General features: G+C 37.3%; 3 protein-coding genes across 4 annotated transcripts; 2 read left to right on the forward strand and 1 right to left on the reverse strand.

Moving 5' to 3' along the window:
- Positions 1-2,772: 2,772 nt before the first annotated feature.
- Positions 2,773-5,349, reverse strand: rwdd2b (RWD domain containing 2B). Its single transcript, XM_017416253.3, has 4 exons — positions 4,860-5,349; positions 4,701-4,768; positions 3,605-3,967; positions 2,773-3,505 (listed from the first exon to the last, which is right to left on the reverse strand). Exons 1-4 carry the CDS (start codon positions 5,070-5,072, stop codon positions 3,253-3,255), a joined length of 897 nt encoding a protein of 298 aa, XP_017271742.1. The 5' UTR covers positions 5,073-5,349; the 3' UTR covers positions 2,773-3,252.
- Positions 4,968-10,855, forward strand: usp16 (ubiquitin specific peptidase 16). 2 transcript variants are annotated; one of them, XM_017416252.3, is made up of 18 exons: positions 4,968-5,063; positions 5,801-5,867; positions 5,950-6,146; positions 6,224-6,327; positions 6,413-6,525; positions 7,137-7,369; positions 7,450-7,545; positions 7,658-7,788; positions 7,919-8,006; positions 8,427-8,508; positions 8,640-8,731; positions 8,812-8,865; positions 8,954-9,124; positions 9,216-9,879; positions 9,973-10,067; positions 10,248-10,334; positions 10,433-10,580; positions 10,663-10,855. In XM_017416252.3, exons 2-18 carry the CDS (start codon positions 5,807-5,809, stop codon positions 10,782-10,784), a joined length of 2,538 nt encoding a protein of 845 aa, XP_017271741.1. In that variant the 5' UTR covers positions 4,968-5,063; positions 5,801-5,806; the 3' UTR covers positions 10,785-10,855. The 2 variants fall into 2 exon arrangements, with proteins under 2 accessions (XP_017271741.1, XP_017271740.1); XM_017416251.3 differs by lacking the exon at positions 4,968-5,063 and adding an exon at positions 5,396-5,603.
- Positions 10,856-11,149: 294 nt separating this feature from the next.
- LOC108235931 (transcription regulator protein BACH1-like) lies at positions 11,150-16,634 on the forward strand. Its single transcript, XM_017416268.3, has 5 exons — positions 11,150-11,277; positions 12,384-12,641; positions 12,939-14,093; positions 14,184-14,390; positions 15,106-16,634. The coding sequence occupies exons 2-5, from the start codon at positions 12,402-12,404 to the stop codon at positions 15,451-15,453; spliced, it is 1,950 nt and encodes a 649-aa protein (XP_017271757.1). The 5' UTR covers positions 11,150-11,277; positions 12,384-12,401; the 3' UTR covers positions 15,454-16,634.
- The last annotated feature ends 2,682 nt before the right edge of the window (positions 16,635-19,316 follow it).

The raw sequence follows: 19,316 nt of genomic DNA on the forward strand, positions 1-19,316 counted from the left end.
GATTAATCAAAAACAACAATTCTCAGTTTGCAGCTTAATTTAACATAATTCTGTTAATAACAGCTTAACTCTATGCATAAACAGTTCCACTGACCTTAATTATTTGGGTTTTGTCTGAAATTTAAAAATATAACAAAACCATGAGTAAATAAAATGTCATGTAGAAATCATTTTTAAAACAAATGGCTAAAATGGGCTTCAAATGCAAGAAATAAATTAGATCTGCAGTTGATTTAGTATGATTTTTTAAACCCACTAATTTAAACTAAACTACATCTGCTGTTGTTTATCTGCTTTAGTTTTGCAAAATATGCATCACATGCTCTTCTGAAGAAACATTCTTAATGAATACAGTATTTTTGCTTTTCATATTTTATGAGCTGTACTTTTAAATGAAGCCTGCAAGGTTCTGACTGATAACTCATGACATCAAGCATGAAATGTGATAAAGAACACAAAGATTCCAGTGAATTTGTTTGTGGAGTAAAATAAAAAGTAGAACAAACTGAAATAAATGAATCAAAAGTTTAAAAGGTTTTTTTAGGTTCCACCAATAAAAGTACATTGCAGTCTAACTTCCAATAATCCTTTGACTTACAGTCTAGTTTCCTGTTTAAATTTGATTTTAAAATATTAAGATGTCACAGAATAATAAACCACTGTGAGGTGAATAAATAGGAGGGAAAAATATGCCCCTACTGCCCCAACCTTCACCTCCTGCACCGTTGTCTGTCTGCAGTTTTGTGATAATGATGTTGGAGTCAGAGAGGCCCATAAAAAAGGAAATCACTCTATAAATTTCCACATATGCAGAACCTTGATCTGCTGAACCATCCCGTTGACATGGAGCTGAAATTCACATTTTCCAGGTACGTAGGATCATTATCCTGCTTCTACATGAATATATGCAGTGCAATATGGTGAATACTTGCTTTGCTTAAGAGAGGTGACCATGATATTTCCTATTACTTTGGTTCTGTACTCCACTGTGACATAGGCTGCAGCAAGATAGTCACATCCGTATGAAATTTGTTGTAAATGGTTGTGCAAATCTATTTTTGTCCATTGAACATAAATGTTTAAATGTTTTTGTTTTCATAAATATGTATTGCTTCTGGGAGCAGAGGACATCATTTCAGATAAAGTAGTTCAATTCTACAATAAAATGACACAAGATATTCTGCTTTTTAATATCAATGCTGCAAGGGGAATAATGCCCTCACATCTAAACAGTTGAAGTTGTAACCCAGTTTTACTTAAACTGCATGTTACATTACATTTAGTGGACACTGTCATCCGAAGTGGCTCATAAGTGAGGATTACATGTAGTTTGATTTAATATCTTGCCTATGAATTCTTCATCATGTGGACCAGGAAGTCAGGATTCAGTTAGCCACATTCACATTGATGAATGATCACATGGTTGCAGGATGAGCAAAAAGGAATAATGACATAAATGCAAACTTGAGAAACCTTCACTGGGAAAGAAAAACATTTAAAAAATAAATTTTATATAGATAGACACAAAAATACAGAAGCCGATGTTCAGTTATAAATTCAAATAATTTTGTACTGCTTTTAAGAAGTGGTCTACATTTGAGCTGTTGTGACGTTATTGACTTTGTTGTGACCGGAAGTTATGTTAATGACTTGCACTACAGCTGCTATGGAAGAGTGGATCAATAACGAAGCACTGCTGATCTCAGTCACTCTGCTGGCTGAGATCTTTATTGTAGACAAAGGAGTTAAAACTAGTTGAAACAACATGTTTACTATGGTTACGCCATATATATAAGCAATTAACCTCTGTTCAGGGGAGCAGGGGGTTATTATTGGCACTATCACTATCATATACTGAACGTGCTGAAACTTAATTCAGACAATCAAGGAACAAAGGGAGAGGACGAGTCTGCAAACAAACAAGCACCGGAGAGCAGTCTAGTTAACTAAAAGTCAAACATTCTTTGAAAATCTGTGGATAATTTCACATTTTAAAGTCAATGTTCAGTGCTGTCACATTCAACGTCTGATGACACTCTTCAAGAAAACGTGGAAAATCTAAAATGCCATTTGTGCAATAAATAAATAAATAAATAAAACAAATTAAGGGTGTGTATGTAATTTATCCATCCATCCATCCATCCATTTTCTTCACCCACTTCTCCATTTCGGGTCACGGAGAGCTGGTGCCTGTCTCCAGCAGTCACTGTGTGAGAGGCGGGGGGCACCACGGACAGGTCGCAAGTCCATCGCAGGGTTTGTAATTTAATGTTATCTTAATTAAAATAACCTAACAAATCGTCTCCTTTTGTTAGCATGGTTTGGAAACAAAAGCTTTAAAAACTGCTGCTATGACTAAAAATAATGAAAAAAACATTCCAAAATAATTATATTCCTTATGGTTGTATAGTAAGATAAAGTTCTTGATTAAAAATTGAATCTTTGACACTTACAAAAGTTCTAATTGACAAATTATTTTGCAATGTGAACATCATGGAATCACGGATTTGAAGATTGCCATGTTTAACCACTTTGATTATCTATTGCTGCCATCTGCAGGACAGTAATTTGCACTTAAATTCAATCCTTTGCATTCACTTTGGCCTGGAAAAGTGTGTCCTTGTTATTTTGGAACTTCTTTATTTTTTCTGATGTAGGTATAATGTCAAAGTCCAAATGATAAAAAAAGCACTAAAATATGCAGGTTTGTTATAAAATTTGTAAAGAGTTGCTTACTCAAAAGCTTCAATGAAATTCCCATTAAAAAGATCATTTTCAGCAAGATTTTCATTTCATTGAAATTTACAATCTGCATTTTAGAAATTCTTTATGAAATGATGCATATGACAACAGCATGAACTGTCCTCACCTTGTTAATTGTATAAATGTCATCCACAGAGGAAAAACTAACCAGTGAAAGAAAATGTATGCTTTATCCATAAATTATAGAAATAAAATAAACAGATTCCAAAAACACATAGAGACAGATATTGTTGGCAATCTTGTCCAGTGATTACAAAAGTATCTGACTTGGAAATCTCCAATTAAAAATGTGTTCATTTATATTCCTTTTACCAAAGGGGTACCTGTGGTGAATTTTTGTAACTTTAATGAGTAAAAATGACTGTATGCTGAATTTGAGTGCTCACAGATCACATGAAAAATGTATAATGCATGTCTTTTCCTTTTTTATGTTGTAAGTTACTTTGGGAAAAAATGTCTTCAATGAAACTTATTCTCTGGATTTGACTACTACCTCCCTTCAATGCCAAAGTAAATCTGAAAGACATCACAGCAGCCTTTCTCATTTAAGAACTGGTAAAGCTGTCCAAGGTCCATGTGATTTCCTCTATTCCCATGGGGGTCAAACATGGCCTCTTCAAAGCCTGTGAATTTGCGCAGGGAGTCTATGCTCTCAACAGTCTCGCCGTCCTCACCTTGACGATCAAGGGTAATATCCTCTCTATGTCGAATCATGATTTTCTTCCATGTCAGAACCTTCACTCTGAAATGAGAAAAAAGGTTTGAAAAGGTGATAAACCTGGTACCTCTATAAGCTTCTAGCTGTGACATCAGCTGCTAAAAATAGCAACACTTAAAGTACCTGGACCAAAACTCCTCACAGGCAGATTGAGGACCTTCCACACACACAATTCCAGGCTTCCCAGGCATGCTGAATCCAGAGAGGCCCAACTCCTTTGACCACTCCAAGATATTCTTCCTTTTTGACTTGTTGTAGATATGGTGACTGTAGATCCACAGTCGGCTGAACACTTCCTGTGGACAGGCAGACTCTTTCTTTGGAGTCGGTGCTAATAATAAGCTTTTATTAATAGAAAGGTGCAAGTTGTCTTTCACCCAGTCCAGTGCAGAGAGAACACACACTTCCCCCTGGCAGTTTTCCATGAGGTATTTACTCAGATGTGCCTGAAGCTGTGTCTGCTCAGCCCTGCTAAGAGCAGAACACCTACAGGAGAAATAAAACATTGTTTCAATTACAATAAACTCCTTTTAATTAATAAAAAACAAACACATAACTCCATAAATTTCATCACAAAAGGTTTATTTATGGATTCTTTGACCATGGAAATTCATATATTCATATACACACATATGAATTTCAGTCAGAAAAGGTAAGGTGAAATCCTACTGGTAGTTCTATAAGCAGATCGCATATCATTTTCTGGAAGCAACAGCAATGTGAAAATTGTTGTCACATCTCTGTCATCTTTAAAAGATTCCACAATGCAGAAGACATGAGAATGAATTGACATAAACATCCATCTGTCCGTCCATCTTTCATGCATGCTAGATCCTGTGCAGGCTTTCAGGGAGCTGGTGCCATAGATGAGAAGCGGGTACAAACCTGGACGGGTCACCAGTTCATCACAGGGCCCCACAAAGAGAAAAACAATCATACATACACACAATCATACCTTAGGGCCAAATTAGAAAATCCAATTAACCTAAACATGCCTGGTTTTGGACTGTGGGAGGAAACCGGACCACCAGTAGAAAACTCACAAATCCATGGGGAGAACATAGAAAGGCTCCAACTGAGTATTTTTAATAGGTTTTTGTTGTTGTTGTTTGTGATTTTTTTTACTGATCTAACATATTGCTGATTGTTATTTTTGTAAATAAACTAAGGAAAGACTTTAAAACCATAGCTACATACCAAATAATAAACAGGGACTTACCTTACTGTTATATCTGGGAGCACACTGGGATATTCAGATGGATATGAGCAGGACAGGATAAACTCAGTCTGGAAAGGGCACCAATAAGATATATAAAAAAAATAGTTAACAACCTTAAATGCCTTTAATAACAATACTATTTTAGAACAGATTAATTACCCCTTCCATGCTCGAAGAGTCCAGCTTGTGCTTGATGATGAACTGGGGTCTGGAGGGGGGCGGCTTGTCGCCTGAAGCCGAACCGTCCACGTAGTTTCTGAGCTCAGCGAGTGCCAGCTGCTCAGTGAGCTCCAACTCGTCGTCACTGGGAAACATGCTTGTTATCAGCTCTATTTCTGCAAGCTGAGACTCGGCCCACTCCAAGTAAGACATGTTTATGAAGACAAATCTTGTACGAGTTAAACTCTCCTGTCAACGATCAGAACTGTATCCAGTTTAAATTGTTCTGTCAGTGCTATTATGCTAAAAATATGGTGTCAATAACTTTTTTAGCAATTGTTTGTAACATAAAAGTATCACTGAGCCCAACACAAACAAAATGATAATATTCAATGGACTATACGTCAAAAAGAAAATAAATTATCTTATTTAACGCATGAGTTACTCGTTTAGCTTGTAGTCTCATCGAAGTTTGTTTCTACCCGGACTGTTCTGAACGGCGCACACAGGAAGCAGCCGAGCAGCAGAAACAATCGTACTCACGTTTTGTTCCTCTCTTAGCTGCATGTGTCATCTGGTGGATTCTGACAAATAAGCGTAGTGATTTTTTTCTTTTAGTTTAAATCAGCGAAATTATATTGTGTTACCTCTAAGCTTGTATTCCCTGGCTTCAAGTAACAACATAAGTTAAGTTATGTCCGAATTGAAGATTTCATCTATACAAAGTAAATGAAACTGAAAACGGTGAGTGGTTTAGCCTCCATTTGTAACAATAAGTTGGCTTTTTGAAGTTAAAGTAAGTCTTTTTTTTTCTCACTGAATCCACTGAGCCAGAAGCTGGCTTTGTAGCAGAATACAAATGTAGTTATTGTTTGGCTTGTGTTATATTAGATGAGTGTTTTATCTGTTTTGTCATTCATCACTGAACTAAATTTGATTAGGTCAAAATGGGAAAGAAAAAGGGTAAGATCAAGAGCTCCAGAGAGGATGATGAGCTTGATCTGACAGGTAAAAAGAAAATCTATATCTATATACTGTTTAATAAGCTGTTAAAAGCCTGGCATAAATGTGACTGTTTTATTTTTTATAGTTCCATCCTGCAGACATATCAAGAAGGGAACGGACCAAACCTTTGTAAAGAAACTTTCTAGCATTTCTGATTGGACAAGTTGCCAGGATTGTAAGCATGAGGAGAATAAAGAAAATATCAGTGCAGCTCTACCACAGGACTCTGAAGAGGAGAAAGAAACAGATGCTTTGTGGATGTGCTTGAAATGTGGCCACAGGGTGAGTTTATACTAGTCAAGTATTCTGATTTCAACTGTGTATATTTTTTAACCACCATTTATGTATTTTTCTGGCAGGGATGTGGAAGAAACTCTGAGAACCAGCATGCCATCAAACACTATGAGACTCCTCGATCAGATCCGCACTGCCTTGTGATCAGTTTGGACAACTGGAGTGTGTGGTGAGTATGATTGTTTTTTTGTGATACACACAGATAAGAACAGCTTCTTATTTTTTGCTTGATTTCATTTTTTTTTTCCTTTAAGGTGTTACATATGTGATGATGAAGTTCAGTACTCCAGAACAGGGCATTTAGCACAGTTGGTGAGCAACCTTAAAAAGGAAACCTCAGCAGATCCCATAAAGAGACCACAGAAAAGTAGGTACCAGGTGACTTTTGATTTAAAAAAAAAGTTAGTCTGTTGGAGCAACAGTTTTTAATGTTAGCATTTTTAAAAATGTAATCATCAAAGAAAGTATTTCGTAAAGTATGAAGTACAAGTTTATGTAGCAGACTTTTAAAATAGGAATTATAACATGATAGTAACGGGAATATCAGTGGGCCCTGCTGTCTGTTTTAATTTAGCATGTGTGTTTGTGTTATTGTGTATTAATAATGTGGCCAGTTTCAACAAATAACTCAGAACAAAACTGTCTAATAGATGGATACCATAGTCAAACTGCAGACAACAGAAATACAACTGACAGTCAAGTATTTTTCTGTCATTTTGCTAATTGATTGTCTGAGCTCAGTTTGTTGTGTTTACTATTGTCAACTATATACAGTAATCACATACTTCAAGGGTAATGTGTGTAATTTGTGTCTATACCACCCTCCTTAGTTGTCACAAATGCATTTTAGGAAATGAGGGTTCCTTCATAATATCTGGTTGAGATCAGTTTTTAGGTCACAAGGTGGAAGTTGCAAAAAAATAACTAATTGAGAGGAATAAGATTTGCTTTTCATAACCACCATGTTTATTTATTTAGGAGTAAAGGAGGATGTGGATCTGTTGGAAGCGAACCCGACTACGGAAACTCTAAACATGGAAGAAAATGAGAACAAGGAGAACAAAGAAAGCAGGAATCATCAAAAGAAGAACATCAAGAAAGAGAGTGTTGAGAAATCACACAATCACAAGGCAGCAGAAGAAAACTGTGGTGTTCCAGTAAGAGGTTTGAGCAACCTTGGAAACACCTGCTTCTTTAATGCAGTCATTCAGGTAAGGTTTGCCTTACAAGATGCCTGCCTGGAGAGAAATTAAAGTCATTATTTGCTAATTGTTGTCATTATGATTTGCAGAACCTTTCTCAAACACAGCTGTTAAGACAGATTATCAACAACGTAACAGAAGAGAAAAGGAGTCTTGAGATCAAACCTGGTGCCTCTGTGGCTCTGGTGCGTTATCATTATACAGACGTTTATTTTCAACTCTGAAGGCAATACATAAACCTGATCTTTTTTCAGCTGTTCATCCCTTGAGACATTTTTTTTTATTTATTTATTGCAGGAACCTATACTGGTGGAGTTGGAACAGCCAGGATCCCTTAGTTTGGCAATGTGTAAACTACTCAATGAGATTCAGGAATCCAAAAAGGGAGTGGTAACACCACGGGAGTTGTTCACGCAAGTTAGCAAAAAGTGAGTCTAACTAATGTGAGATAATGCCATATATATATATATATATATATATATATATATATATATATATTTGTGTGTGTGTGTGTGTGTGTTGTTTTCGTGCAATCATCATTTAATTTTATTCCTGCAGGGCAGCTAGATTCAAAGGATTTCAGCAGCAAGACAGCCAGGAGCTACTGCGGTACCTACTGGATGGGATGCGAGCTGAAGAACTTAAGGTGTGAATTGGGTTCTCAAAAGATTTTATCTTTTTATCACTCTAGTTAAAACACATCCACAGAGACATGTACTGTTGGACACAGTAGTTGTCCAACTGGTTGAGGTGGTTACACAGCTAAAGATTGTTTTGACATCAGAGCTGCACTGGAGTAAGCACACTCTAAGTTCGCCACTTGTTATGAACTGCACCATAACATTTTTAACACTCATCAGTAATCAAAATTTTAATTTAATAGTGATTGCACAAATGAATTGTGCATGAGATGTAGTAGAGCTAAATATACTTTTCCTGATTCTGCTGTTCAAAAGGCTGGTTAATGGAAACTCTTTTCACTTAAATCTCAAGTCTTCATTGTATTCTAATTAAAGCTCATTGGTGGTCATGGTAATCATTTTGTATGTAAAATTTGTTTCTACAGAGAGTAAACACAGGAATAATGGAGGCATTGAAACGATCAAATAAAGTTACAGATGAAGAACATCTGAAGGCACAAGTAAAAGGTATGTAATTAAACATCCTGAACTCTGTCATATGAAACATAAATTTTGTATTACTGGTACAGCTTTTGAGACACCAATGATTAGTTTTATTAGAGAAATGTGTGCCTCTGATGGTGAAGTTCTGTTTTCAGAGTTTGAAAAAAGTGGACTGCCACAAAACTTTGTTGACCAAGTATTTGGTGGGGAAATGACCAGCACTATAATGTGTCAGCAGTGCAAAACGGTACGTTCTGTATCTCAAAACATTAAAGACAACATGTTCTGTAGATATCACTAACAGTTTTCACTACTTCACTCTTACAGGTGTCCGTAGTCACAGAGATGTTTTTGGATCTTTCCCTACCTGTTTCTGATGAGGTGAAGCAGATGTTGCTGTTTTTTCTTTTGTGAATTCGGTGAGCAGCTTTGATGACATGTCTTTGCCTCCTTGTGACTCCTCTCATAGGCTTACAGAAAGAAAAACTTAAAGAAAGGACTTCAGAAGAAGAGTGTGTCGAGCCAGGATGGCAAAAAGAGTCCTGACTTGACCAGCGGAAATGATGACATGACCACCGGTGTCAGCAGCAGCAAGTACCACCAGAAAAAGGCCAAAAAGCAGCAAAAGAAGCAAGCAAAGGTATTTATTTAAGCAAATTTAAAGAAAGAAATTTGTTGATGGTTAAGAATAAATTAAATAGTGTATATAATTTTTTTGGTTTGACTCATAGCAACAAAAAAGGCAACAGAAGCTGGAAAGTAGAGTGACTTTGAACAGTCTGACATCTCCGAGCCCTGCAGACAATGAAGAAACAGATGCTAATGCAGATGAACAGGACAAAGAAACCACTGATGGTAAACAACACGAAGAAGCCTCATTGAGTGACCAAAATCTTGTGTCAGCCGGTGCTTCTGAACAGGACCCAAATGCCGAGCAAGAAAATGAAAACGGTGAGGATTCAGCAACAGACTGTGACTCATTAGCGACATCATCAGTCAGCAACCGTTTTACCGCCCTGTCAGAAGAGCAACACTCACAGGACAGCACCTTGTGTGATAAAATGTCCGACATGGAGCTGGAGGAGGAGGACACAGCACTGGTCAAAAACATGGAGAAAGTGGCCCTGAATGATGCTTTCATAGAAGACTCAGACGCTTTGGAGCAAGGCATGGAGAGTGAACATGAAATCCTGGAGGCCAAAGAATATACAGTAACAAACCAAGACCCGGAGCTGGCCTTCAACACGCTGGCTAACAGGACAGTTCCAGAGAAACAGGAATGTTCTGTACAGTCGTGTCTATTTCAGTTCACAGAAGTGGAAACTCTTACACAGAATAATAGTTTGCTATGTGTCACTTGCACTAAACAGCAGCAGAGGAAAGATAAAGTTGAAGGTAAAAAAAAACATACAGTAATGGTTTTTAAATGAATAAATTTTCCATTTTGGAATCGGTGTGGTGAATTGTCTCTGTTTGTGGTGTGTTTAGGATCCAAGAAGAATATCTACACTGATGCCTTGAAGCAGATGCTAATTTCCTCGCCCCCAGCTGTTCTTACCCTTCATTTAAAAAGATTCCAGCAGGTAAAACAGATTGTAGTAATGTTCTACTTTTTTATGTCACTGATCCAGTTAACTGTCGGCCAAGTAGGTTCTGTCCACAGAGCTGCACAACTACGATTTTTAAACACTGTAGTATTTGTTTAAGACAAAGACAGATATAGTTGATAAAACTGCTATAATTGTTTTGTTGTTTTCCTCTAGAATGGATACAGTATTTGTAAAGTAAACAGACACGTCCACTTTCCACTGATTCTGGACCTTGCTCCTTATTGTGCAGCCAAATGCAAGGTTGGTGTAAGAAACCATTGCTGAGATTTTATTCTTGTTAAACTTAACAAGCTTTTGAACTGATATGTATGTAAATACTTTTTTTTTCTTTAATACAGAACATTTCGGATGGAGAGACTCAGATTTCGTACAGTTTATATGGTATCATTGAGCACAGTGGGACAATGAGGTCTGGTCATTACACAGCCTATGTAAAAGTTCGGCCTGAGTGTCCTAAACCCTCATCTAATGGACTTGCTAAAGAAGGTAAGTGTGCTTAATTAATAGGGGGGGTAACGTCTTTATTTATTTTTTTAATAATCTCCATCAATTCTTAATTTTCCCTCAGGAGATGTAGAGGCTCCCAGAGGATCCTGGTTCCATATCAGTGATACAAATGTTCAGCCTGTGAGCGAGAGCAAAGTCCTGAGCTGCCAAGCCTACCTCCTCTTCTACGAAAAACTCTTCTAACTGTATTGTGCCTATAAACTCAGGAAAAAAAAACAACTAACCAAAACGCTGCTTTAACTTGAGAGGACAAAGAATGTCAATCAGGACTTTGGTATAACTGTATGAAATTTACAGACGGGACATGTAATAATCTTTTCATTTTCTTTATAGTTTGGTTAAACAATCTGATGTCTGTATATATCAGATTCATGGAAGATTAATAATGTGAGCAATTACTGTATGATATCATTGATTCAACTAGGGGATAGGAGTCAAATAAACGTTTGGGAACAAACATCTGTAAAATATATCAATATAAATATGTATGTATATTTTTCATGTAATTAAATGATTAAAAATTGTAGCGTGTTTCTTGAGTGGCAGCTTCCTGACAGAGTGAGCATGCGCAGTAGGTGCTGTAGTCACATGACAAGAAGAGGAAAGTCCTGCTTCGGTCAGCCAGAATCTCTACCCAAAATTTACAAATGTCAGTGCCAATCTGCTAACATGGCAGGTCAGTGAACATTTGTTCTCTTTGAATAGACATTTTTAATGTAAGGTTAGAGCCAGTGGGCTTTATAGCCACCGAGACAAACGTATTTCTTCGACAGAAATAGCTAACGGTCTGGCCTAAGTTCCGCTGTTTACTTAATATTTGTGTCACTTTAATATCTTATTGGACATATGGTTTTATTTTAACTGGCAATACATTTGTTCTGAACATTTTCGTCGCGTTTCGCTACCAGGCCCAGTTGAGGAACTTGGCTAAACATGAGTCAGCATTTTTTAAAGCGTTCAACTTGATGCCGAAGTTAAAACGTTAACATTTAATCCGTCCTGATCGCAGTTTGAAACATATTAGCTTGTTAAATTTCGTCAGGCGGCTGCTTGGTTAAAGTTTTGCTCTGGTCGGGACAATTGGAGCAAAATTTGTTGTTAAAGCATACAGCATGCTGTACAATTTGTTGTTTCAAAACTGACCAGCTCATTTATAATAGCATACACATACACTGTTTATAATTTATGTTGAATTGGTTACACTTGTTTATGATCAAGTCTTCTGTTTATGATGCCATAAATAGGAAACCTGTCTCCTTCAGTTGATTGTTTAGGTTTTAAATTATAAATCAGCCTTAATAGCTTAGGTTGATATTGTAATAAAATTAACTTTTGATCATAGGCTTTGCAGTAATGTAAAGTAGAATTCACCTAAGCTGCAACGTGTGTGTTTCTCAATGACTTTCCCATCCCAAGAATGGTCTAAAATTGCACTTCCAAGTGGGAATTCTTGCTAAAAACAAAATGCACAGGAACTATAATCTATTATATCTAAAGTATCAGATCATCATAAACTCATATTGATACTTTTTGTTGTTTTCTTTTCACTGAGAAACACTCTATAGCCTTCCTATATGAATTTAATTGAAGGGGAGTTGTAATACAACAGATTACTCACAACGAAGACACAAATTACAATTAGTTTTCTCGCATTTTTGCAGTGAAACATGTTTCATAACTTTCCAGTCGTATAACTAAAAATGTACGCACCATTAATTGTCTGTCAGCTTTTCAGCCTATCTTGTAACACAGCCTGACTGTGAAGTGATTTTGACTCCCCAGGATGAGCTTACAAGAACCATGACGCTCCAAGCTCCTCGCATGTCAGTGTTCACCTTTCAGTCTGCGGTGCACAGCACCCATGTTCTCCAGTGTTTGAATGACCAGCGGCTGCAGGATGTCTTGTGTGACGTGACGGTGGCGGTGGAAGACAGGAGCTATCGGGCTCATTGCTCTGTCTTGGCTTCGTGCAGCGAATACTTTCACAACAGGATTACCAGTGTCACCAAACAGAATCCGATCATCACTTTGCCTGATGAGGTTGGTGCCATAATGTTCATGTAAATAAAATTCAAATAAAAAAATAAACTGCACATTATTTGGTTTGTGCACGATTGTATTGTTGACAACACTGCCACTACTTTGCTTCACTGTTTAAGTAAAAATGTTGTGTAATTATGTTTGTATAAAATGGAAGGCAGTTATTTCAAAGCAGGTGCGTAACACTTGCTGAAATTGATACCCCGTGCTGCTTTCAACCTGGCCAAGTTTCATTGTCGTATTTTATAGTTGCGTGACTTGTGGCTTAACAATTTCCTGCTTTTCCTTTCTCCACAGGTGACCGTGGAGGGGTTTGAACCTTTGCTCCAATTTGCCTACACATCAAAGCTGCTCTTCACCAAAGAAAACATCCATGCTATTCAAACCAGTGCTGAGATTTTAGGATTTCACAACCTGGAGTCAGCTTGCTTTGATTTCCTCATCCCAAAGTTTTCTGAGGGTAAAAGAACCTCACAGGAGGTCAGGCATAAAGTCTGCTGTCAGAGCTGGGTGCACAGTGCCAGTTTTGGCTCCAGTGTGGGAAGTAGCCATGCAGAATCATTTGACTCACACAGCTCAGTGCCTTCAGGAGGTGATGAGCAAACTGACTTCCCATCACAGTGCAGTCAGAGCACACAGGGTCAGACGAACAGTGGGGAGGAATCATTTTGTTTTGAGAACTGTGGGCCTCAAATCGCTTCCTTATCTCTAGAGTTAGCAGCAAACGGCGTGTGCCCCATGTTGTCCCTGCCATGCTCAGGCTCTGACAAGGTGGATCAGTCCTCTCATTTTTATGAAAAAGACATTTTACCAATGGGAGATGAGTGCAATCAAAGCAAGTTGAGTTTGGCAAGCTGCAACTTAAAGTGTGAGCTGTCAACACCAGGTGATGTGAATCCACCAGAAATCACTGAGCCAGCAAGCAAAGATAATGAAGAGACTGTTGAGACACTTGATGCTGAAGCCAGCAGTAACTCAGGCTCATGTCCTTCGAAGACATCAGGGGTGGAAAGCGGTAATTCGGTATTAGAGCAGAGTGAGGGTTGCCCTGAACGGGAAACTGCAGGGGATCTCTCAGATCCAACTCTAACTGATTTGGAGCATGAGGAGCGGAGCCGTGTGGAGAGGGAGGTGGCTGAACACTTGGCTAAGGGGTTTTGGTCTGACCTTTGCACATCTCAGGCTCCACCTCAGTCTCTTGATGCTATGAATCAAAACAATTTGCCAAAAGCATCAGACTTTCACTGGCTTAAACAGCTGGACCTGAGTGCCAGCGTAGGAGACTGCCCCTTCTTCAGGGACATTGAGGCAGGCGATGACTCTGGTACGCACGCTGATGGCATGTCCCAAGCAGAGAAGAGTCCCTGCTTGTCTTCCTCAATAAATTCTGGTGATGAATCTGAAATCGACACCGATGGGGATACTGAGGCCAACACCAAACGAGCCGCAGAGGTCATTGTGATGCACAATCTCTCTTGGTTTTAAGAAATTTATTGTTAATAAGTAATATTAAGTCTTAACTTTTAAATCTCCTTTATTCAGATTCAGCTCCCGTTTCCAGTGAAGCAGATCTCAGAGCTGAGCAGAAGTGCATTCCAGCAGCTTATGAGAGATCATCGCCTGACACCAGATCAGCTCGAGTTTGTCCATGACGTTCGCCGGCGAAGCAAGAACCGCGTGGCGGCGCAGCGCTGTCGAAAGAGGAAACTCGACGGCATACAACAGCTAGAATGTGAAATAAAAAAATTAGTAAGTTGACTTTCATGTGTTCAGTATTCCCAAAATGTTATCAAAGATGATGCAAGTCTGTTCCTGTAGTTATTAGTATTTGGAAGACCTTTATTGATCTCTATCAGGTGGAGCTTTTACATTTATTCATATAAAGAAATGGTCGGTCACTTAACTCTAAGACAAGTTTTCAGGTATGACATCCCCGATACGGTTCATTTGTGAACCTCCTTGTTTGTTGGCTTACAAGTTTTATTACCTATAGGTGTTCAGAAGTATTTTTTTTAAAGTCGGTGGTGGGAGAGTTATTAAACTTGAGTAAATTTACATAAACATATAAAAAGTAGGAAGGTAGAAAATTTTTCTTTCATTTATCTTTACAAGTTAAGATAAAACAAATTAGTGAGGTCATTACAATGAGCAAAATATATAGAATTGGGTGACTTTATTAATCCTAAAGGACATTTTTATTGTTGCTGAAAATACAAAATTAATACATAATTCACAATGCATTTCATCCTGAATGGGTGCCCTCTTCTGCCACATTCAGAGGTTTTCACCCATCAGTTGAGCTTTAGAAGTACAAAGAAAATGAAAAAAAAGACAAGTAAAGTTAAATCGTGCCACATCATTTAATAAAAAAAGCCTTTATATTAAATTGAGCACAAAAGAGATGTGCAACTATGAAGAGCGGACAAAGTAAATGATCAAATGATCCTACTGTTGCTCTCTCCAGAGAAGTGAGAAAGATCGGCTGCTTCAGGAGCAAAACGAGTTGCAAGAAAACCTGGAAGAGATGCAGCAGAACCTGTGTGGACTTTATAAGAGCGTCAACATCGAGTGCAGTCCTGACCAGGACCGTGTGCAGCTTCTTGCCAAGCTCTCTTCGCCCAACCTTGTGGGAAAAAACGAAGAGTCGCAGATCGCCATAGAGATGGTGAGTTCCAGCTCAGAGTGTGCTCAAAGCGTGCAATCTTCAGACTCATTACAAACTGCTGATCTACCAGCCAGCACGGAGGACGCAGGTTGTCCTGTTCCTGCTCCGTCGCTCAGTGCTTGTTCCAACAGGACCAACAGCTTGTAAGTGCGTTCATATTTCAGGACTGCAGAGCAAACGGTTGACCATTGTTTTATATTATTATTCTATTTTTTGGAAAGACTTGCTTTCCTGCGTATTTCTTTAAATCTTTTTCAATATGATGGCATTTTGAATTTACTCCTAAATGTCAACCATTTTGTTGCTGTGTTTCTTTTGCTGCGTAACTCTGACGTAAACATAAAATACAATATTTCAAATTTCTGAAGGTGCAGGCAATTTTTAGGCTTTTCCTAAAGGTTTTCAGTACAAGCTGGGGTTTTGGAATTCAGCTTAAGAGAAAAAAAATAGTAATTCTCAGGGAAAATAAGAACCTAAATGTGTTTTAAATCTTACATCTCACATGCATTCAAACAGCCATCATATGCACAGAGGACGTTTTCTTTTCAGTTGTCTTCACTAATAAATGTATTACGAGTCTTACTGAAACAATAATTTCAACCACAATGCTTTTGATTTGATTGAAAATGCACAAAACTAACCTTACAGTAAGAAATGTTTGTTGCTGCTGATGTAACTTTTTAAAAAGCATCATCTGAACGCACATGTCGCAGTTTAAATGATTTCCTGTCAGCTTCCCTTATAATTTCAAGAATGGTTCTAGTGTGTGTGAAAATGTTACATGATAACGTAAGAAGTTGTGTTATTTGTCTTTAAATGTGCCTTATACTTCAGTATACGATCAGTTCAGAAAAATAGTTAACGTTTGATTTTTCCTCGTCCCAAGCACTGTTGCACATTAACCCAGAGATAATGTTGAAGTCATTCTCATTCATTTAGGTCTGTCTGCATGTTGAGCATTTTTTTAATACAATGTTTTTATAATTAATGACTTAAATAAACATTTTATTACGATTAAGCTTTTCATTTTAACTCACAAGTGTTGGGAATTTGTCAGCCGTTTATCTCTGTGTATGTACATACGGTATATTTTCAGATTTTGGCCAGTAGATGGAAGTACAGCTCTACCTCACCAGCTCGGCTAATTTTGACCGATTGAATACAGATCCGCAACAGCATGAACTTATAGGTTACTTTAGCTTTCTTTTAGAAATCAGAGTGCTGCCGGAGTTTTATCATTTATCATAGTTTTTAAAATCAATAACCCAAAACAGCTTGTAGAATTGCTTATTGTCAAACTTCTTCTATCTGTCATTTTAAGACAAAACTGCCTGCTGGAAAAACAACAAAAAACCTTTTATGTAGGCAGTGCAGAAGACTGGAGTTAACCTAATATAAATAAAGAACAAAGAGAAGCAAAGACAGCAAGTCAAGTCAACTGTTTTTTTTTTTTTGCAAATTTCATGCATAGTAACTCAAGACAGGAAATAAGAAAAGGTCAATTTTGTCAAATTGGCAATAGTTGAATTATCAGCATTTGTCCTAAATGTGTTATTCATTCATGAATTAAGTATTTTCCATTGAAAATGAACATTTCTTTTCATCATCAAATTCATTTTGATTTATACTTAATTCCGGGGAATGTTTTTAATGCTAATATTCGCTCACATATAAAAATATAAAACTGTGTTTGCAATGCCCCCCCCCCAGTAAAAAACATTACTGAATCAGTTTTTCAGTTTTGTTACTAATAGCATCCCTTACCATTTTATTTTCTGTTGTTCATTTTTGTAAACAAACAAAAAAAAGATTTAAATGCAAGATAAAAAAATGCCAGGGCATCATCAGTAAACGCTTCACCTCCTGTTTAAAGATTCTTTATTTAAAATATAGAGCCAGAAATCCGTCTAACTTGCACTTATTAGTGGTTGTTTTTTTGTTTTTTTTAATCTCCGTGGATCTTCATTCTTAAGCAGCACAAGATAAAGTTTTCTTAAAGTTATTGTGCTCAGACCCAACAAAGCAATAATGTGACTTGAAACTGGGCAGAATCTTATCAAACACCTACAGTCAACAGATAAGAAAAATCACTTTAAAAAGATGTTGTATTTTTGTAGTTTTGTCAAAAATGCTTTTGCCCCTGATATAATATATTATTTTGTTTTCTTTAAAGTGGAGTATCACTTGGGAACAATAAAAGAAAAGAAAACAATGGCATTGTTTCTTCATAAAAGAAAAGTCAAGGTTAAAGTGGTGATTATTAGAAACAACAGGATAACTTCAATTACAACATTCTGTCTTTGAAAAGTGGATACACACACACACACACTCTCCGAGTCTGACACAAAGCTGAGACTTTAAACTAAACTGCATGAACTCTGAAGGATTACATAACAACAGTACCACAAAATCATGTATGATCCTCCTGTGCTGCTTTGGCACACATCAGTAAAAACACCACTTTCTGTTAGTGAAGCACGACAAAAGCAGTATGAGTTACACGAACTCAAAACTTCGGATGTGTTTCCACACACTGGTGTCTCCTGCACACAGTTTAGATCTTGGAGCATTGTAGTGCAATAGTAAGATTATCCTGTTTTTCAAGCTAAACGGGACGAGGGACTTGATTTGAGGCGGAAGCAGCTGTGCGTCATGGCAAGGTCAGAGGCCGATAATCCGCGGCCTCATTCATGCGAGATTAAAAACCTGCTCTGAGTTCTGATTAAGAACGCAGGGTTAGAAGATTAAAGACCAGCAAACAAAATGAAAGCAGTTAAAGCTCAATCCTGGAATTCATCAGAATAGCAAAAACCTTAAACAGTCATAACGTGAGATTAATGCAAAGCCCGCTGTATCTGTCTTGATGAATCTTGTGTGTCAAAGCCTATAAATTTCCCTTTAGCCCAAAAATCTGGACAATCTTTTACTTTTACAGCATTGTTATATTCCAGCTGTCTTTCATTTTTGCTCATTCACTACATTTTTTTAATCATAGTGTTTCCTTAGTAAAAAAAAATGACTAAAATAGTTGCTTGAGTTGTGATATTTTTTGTTTCAATAAACCGTTTTTTAGTCTTTATAAAGTTTTTACATATTTTTGTTTAATGTAAAAGTCTTTGTCCTAATCCACTCCACTCTACTTTGGTGACAGTCGGAAAAGAAGGGGAGAAAATGTTTGTAAGTCTAGGACTTAAAGACGTTGTACACAGCTTAACAAAAGTATAAATGATAATATGATGTTTACTCGTGAACAGCTGTTTAAATGGCACAGATAAAAATGTCTCATTTAAGCCGTGTCTAATTTAGCTCAGAATGTTTAAAAACCCCATCTAAAGTGAAATCTTTGCCGTGATCAGCAGATTATAGTCTGATGCAACAATAAGCTGTTAAATAAACTCTTAACAAAAGAAAATATATATAGAAATAGAAGTTGTGATAGTCTCTTTGTTCTAAACCCAAGAATAAAGAATTAAGGAGGTAATCAGACATGAGTATAATATGAACATTTTTCCAACGTGGGTCAGAATCCTAGAGAACGACACTTCTAATCAATCCCAGCAAAAAGGTCTCTGACCTGCTTGTAAAGTCCTAAGCTGCTGAACTCGTGCATCCTGACTGATTACAAACCAAAGTGACGATGAACTTCAGTTTCAGGTTAGTGCTGAGAAGGGGGCTGTGTCCCACTGACAGGATTATATAAATGAGGGCCGTAATCTCTGAGAGAAATGAGAGAAAGTCGGGGACATGGTGACCCCAGTTAGCCAGAACCCTGATCTGTACCAGTCAGATTAACAGCTGCTTGAATGGAGACAAATTACACTCCTACGGGTTGAATTCTCCTCGTGTCTGTCTGAAGTCAAACTGCATCAGAGTAGGAATATTTTAACAAGTCGTAATCAAATTGTTTAAAATTTGCATCAAAATATTTACTTTTAAAATAATTTCAACAATATGACGGCCTTTTTGACCCCATCAAATTTAATATTAATCTTCACCTGCATGAATCTAAA

The sequence above is a fragment of the Kryptolebias marmoratus genome, linkage group LG2 (assembly GCF_001649575.2).
Source record: "Kryptolebias marmoratus isolate JLee-2015 linkage group LG2, ASM164957v2, whole genome shotgun sequence".
Lineage (NCBI taxonomy): Eukaryota > Metazoa > Chordata > Actinopteri > Cyprinodontiformes > Rivulidae > Kryptolebias > Kryptolebias marmoratus.

Bases quoted from the DNA above. Each gene is read 5' to 3' on its own strand.
- rwdd2b (XM_017416253.3), bottom strand. From the start codon at position 5,072: ATGTCTTACTTGGAGTGGGCCGAGTCTCAGCTTGCAGAAATAGAGCTG. The intron at 4,769-4,859 runs GTAATTAATCTG...TGCCCTTTCCAG, and splicing joins ACTCTTCGAGCATGGAAGGG to ACTGAGTTTATCCTGTCCTG. The intron at 3,506-3,604 runs GTACTTTAAGTG...TTCTCATTTCAG, and splicing joins TGTGAGGAGTTTTGGTCCAG to AGTGAAGGTTCTGACATGGA.
- usp16 (XM_017416251.3), top strand. The intron at 8,007-8,426 runs GTGTGAATTGGG...TTGTTTCTACAG, and splicing joins TGCGAGCTGAAGAACTTAAG to AGAGTAAACACAGGAATAAT. The intron at 8,732-8,811 runs GTACGTTCTGTA...TCACTCTTACAG, and splicing joins TGTGTCAGCAGTGCAAAACG to GTGTCCGTAGTCACAGAGAT.
- LOC108235931 (XM_017416268.3), top strand. From the start codon at position 12,402: ATGACGCTCCAAGCTCCTCGCATGTCAGTGTTCACCTTTCAGTCTGCG. The intron at 12,642-12,938 runs GTTGGTGCCATA...CTTTCTCCACAG, and splicing joins TCATCACTTTGCCTGATGAG to GTGACCGTGGAGGGGTTTGA. The intron at 14,094-14,183 runs GTCATTGTGATG...TCCTTTATTCAG, and splicing joins ACACCAAACGAGCCGCAGAG to ATTCAGCTCCCGTTTCCAGT.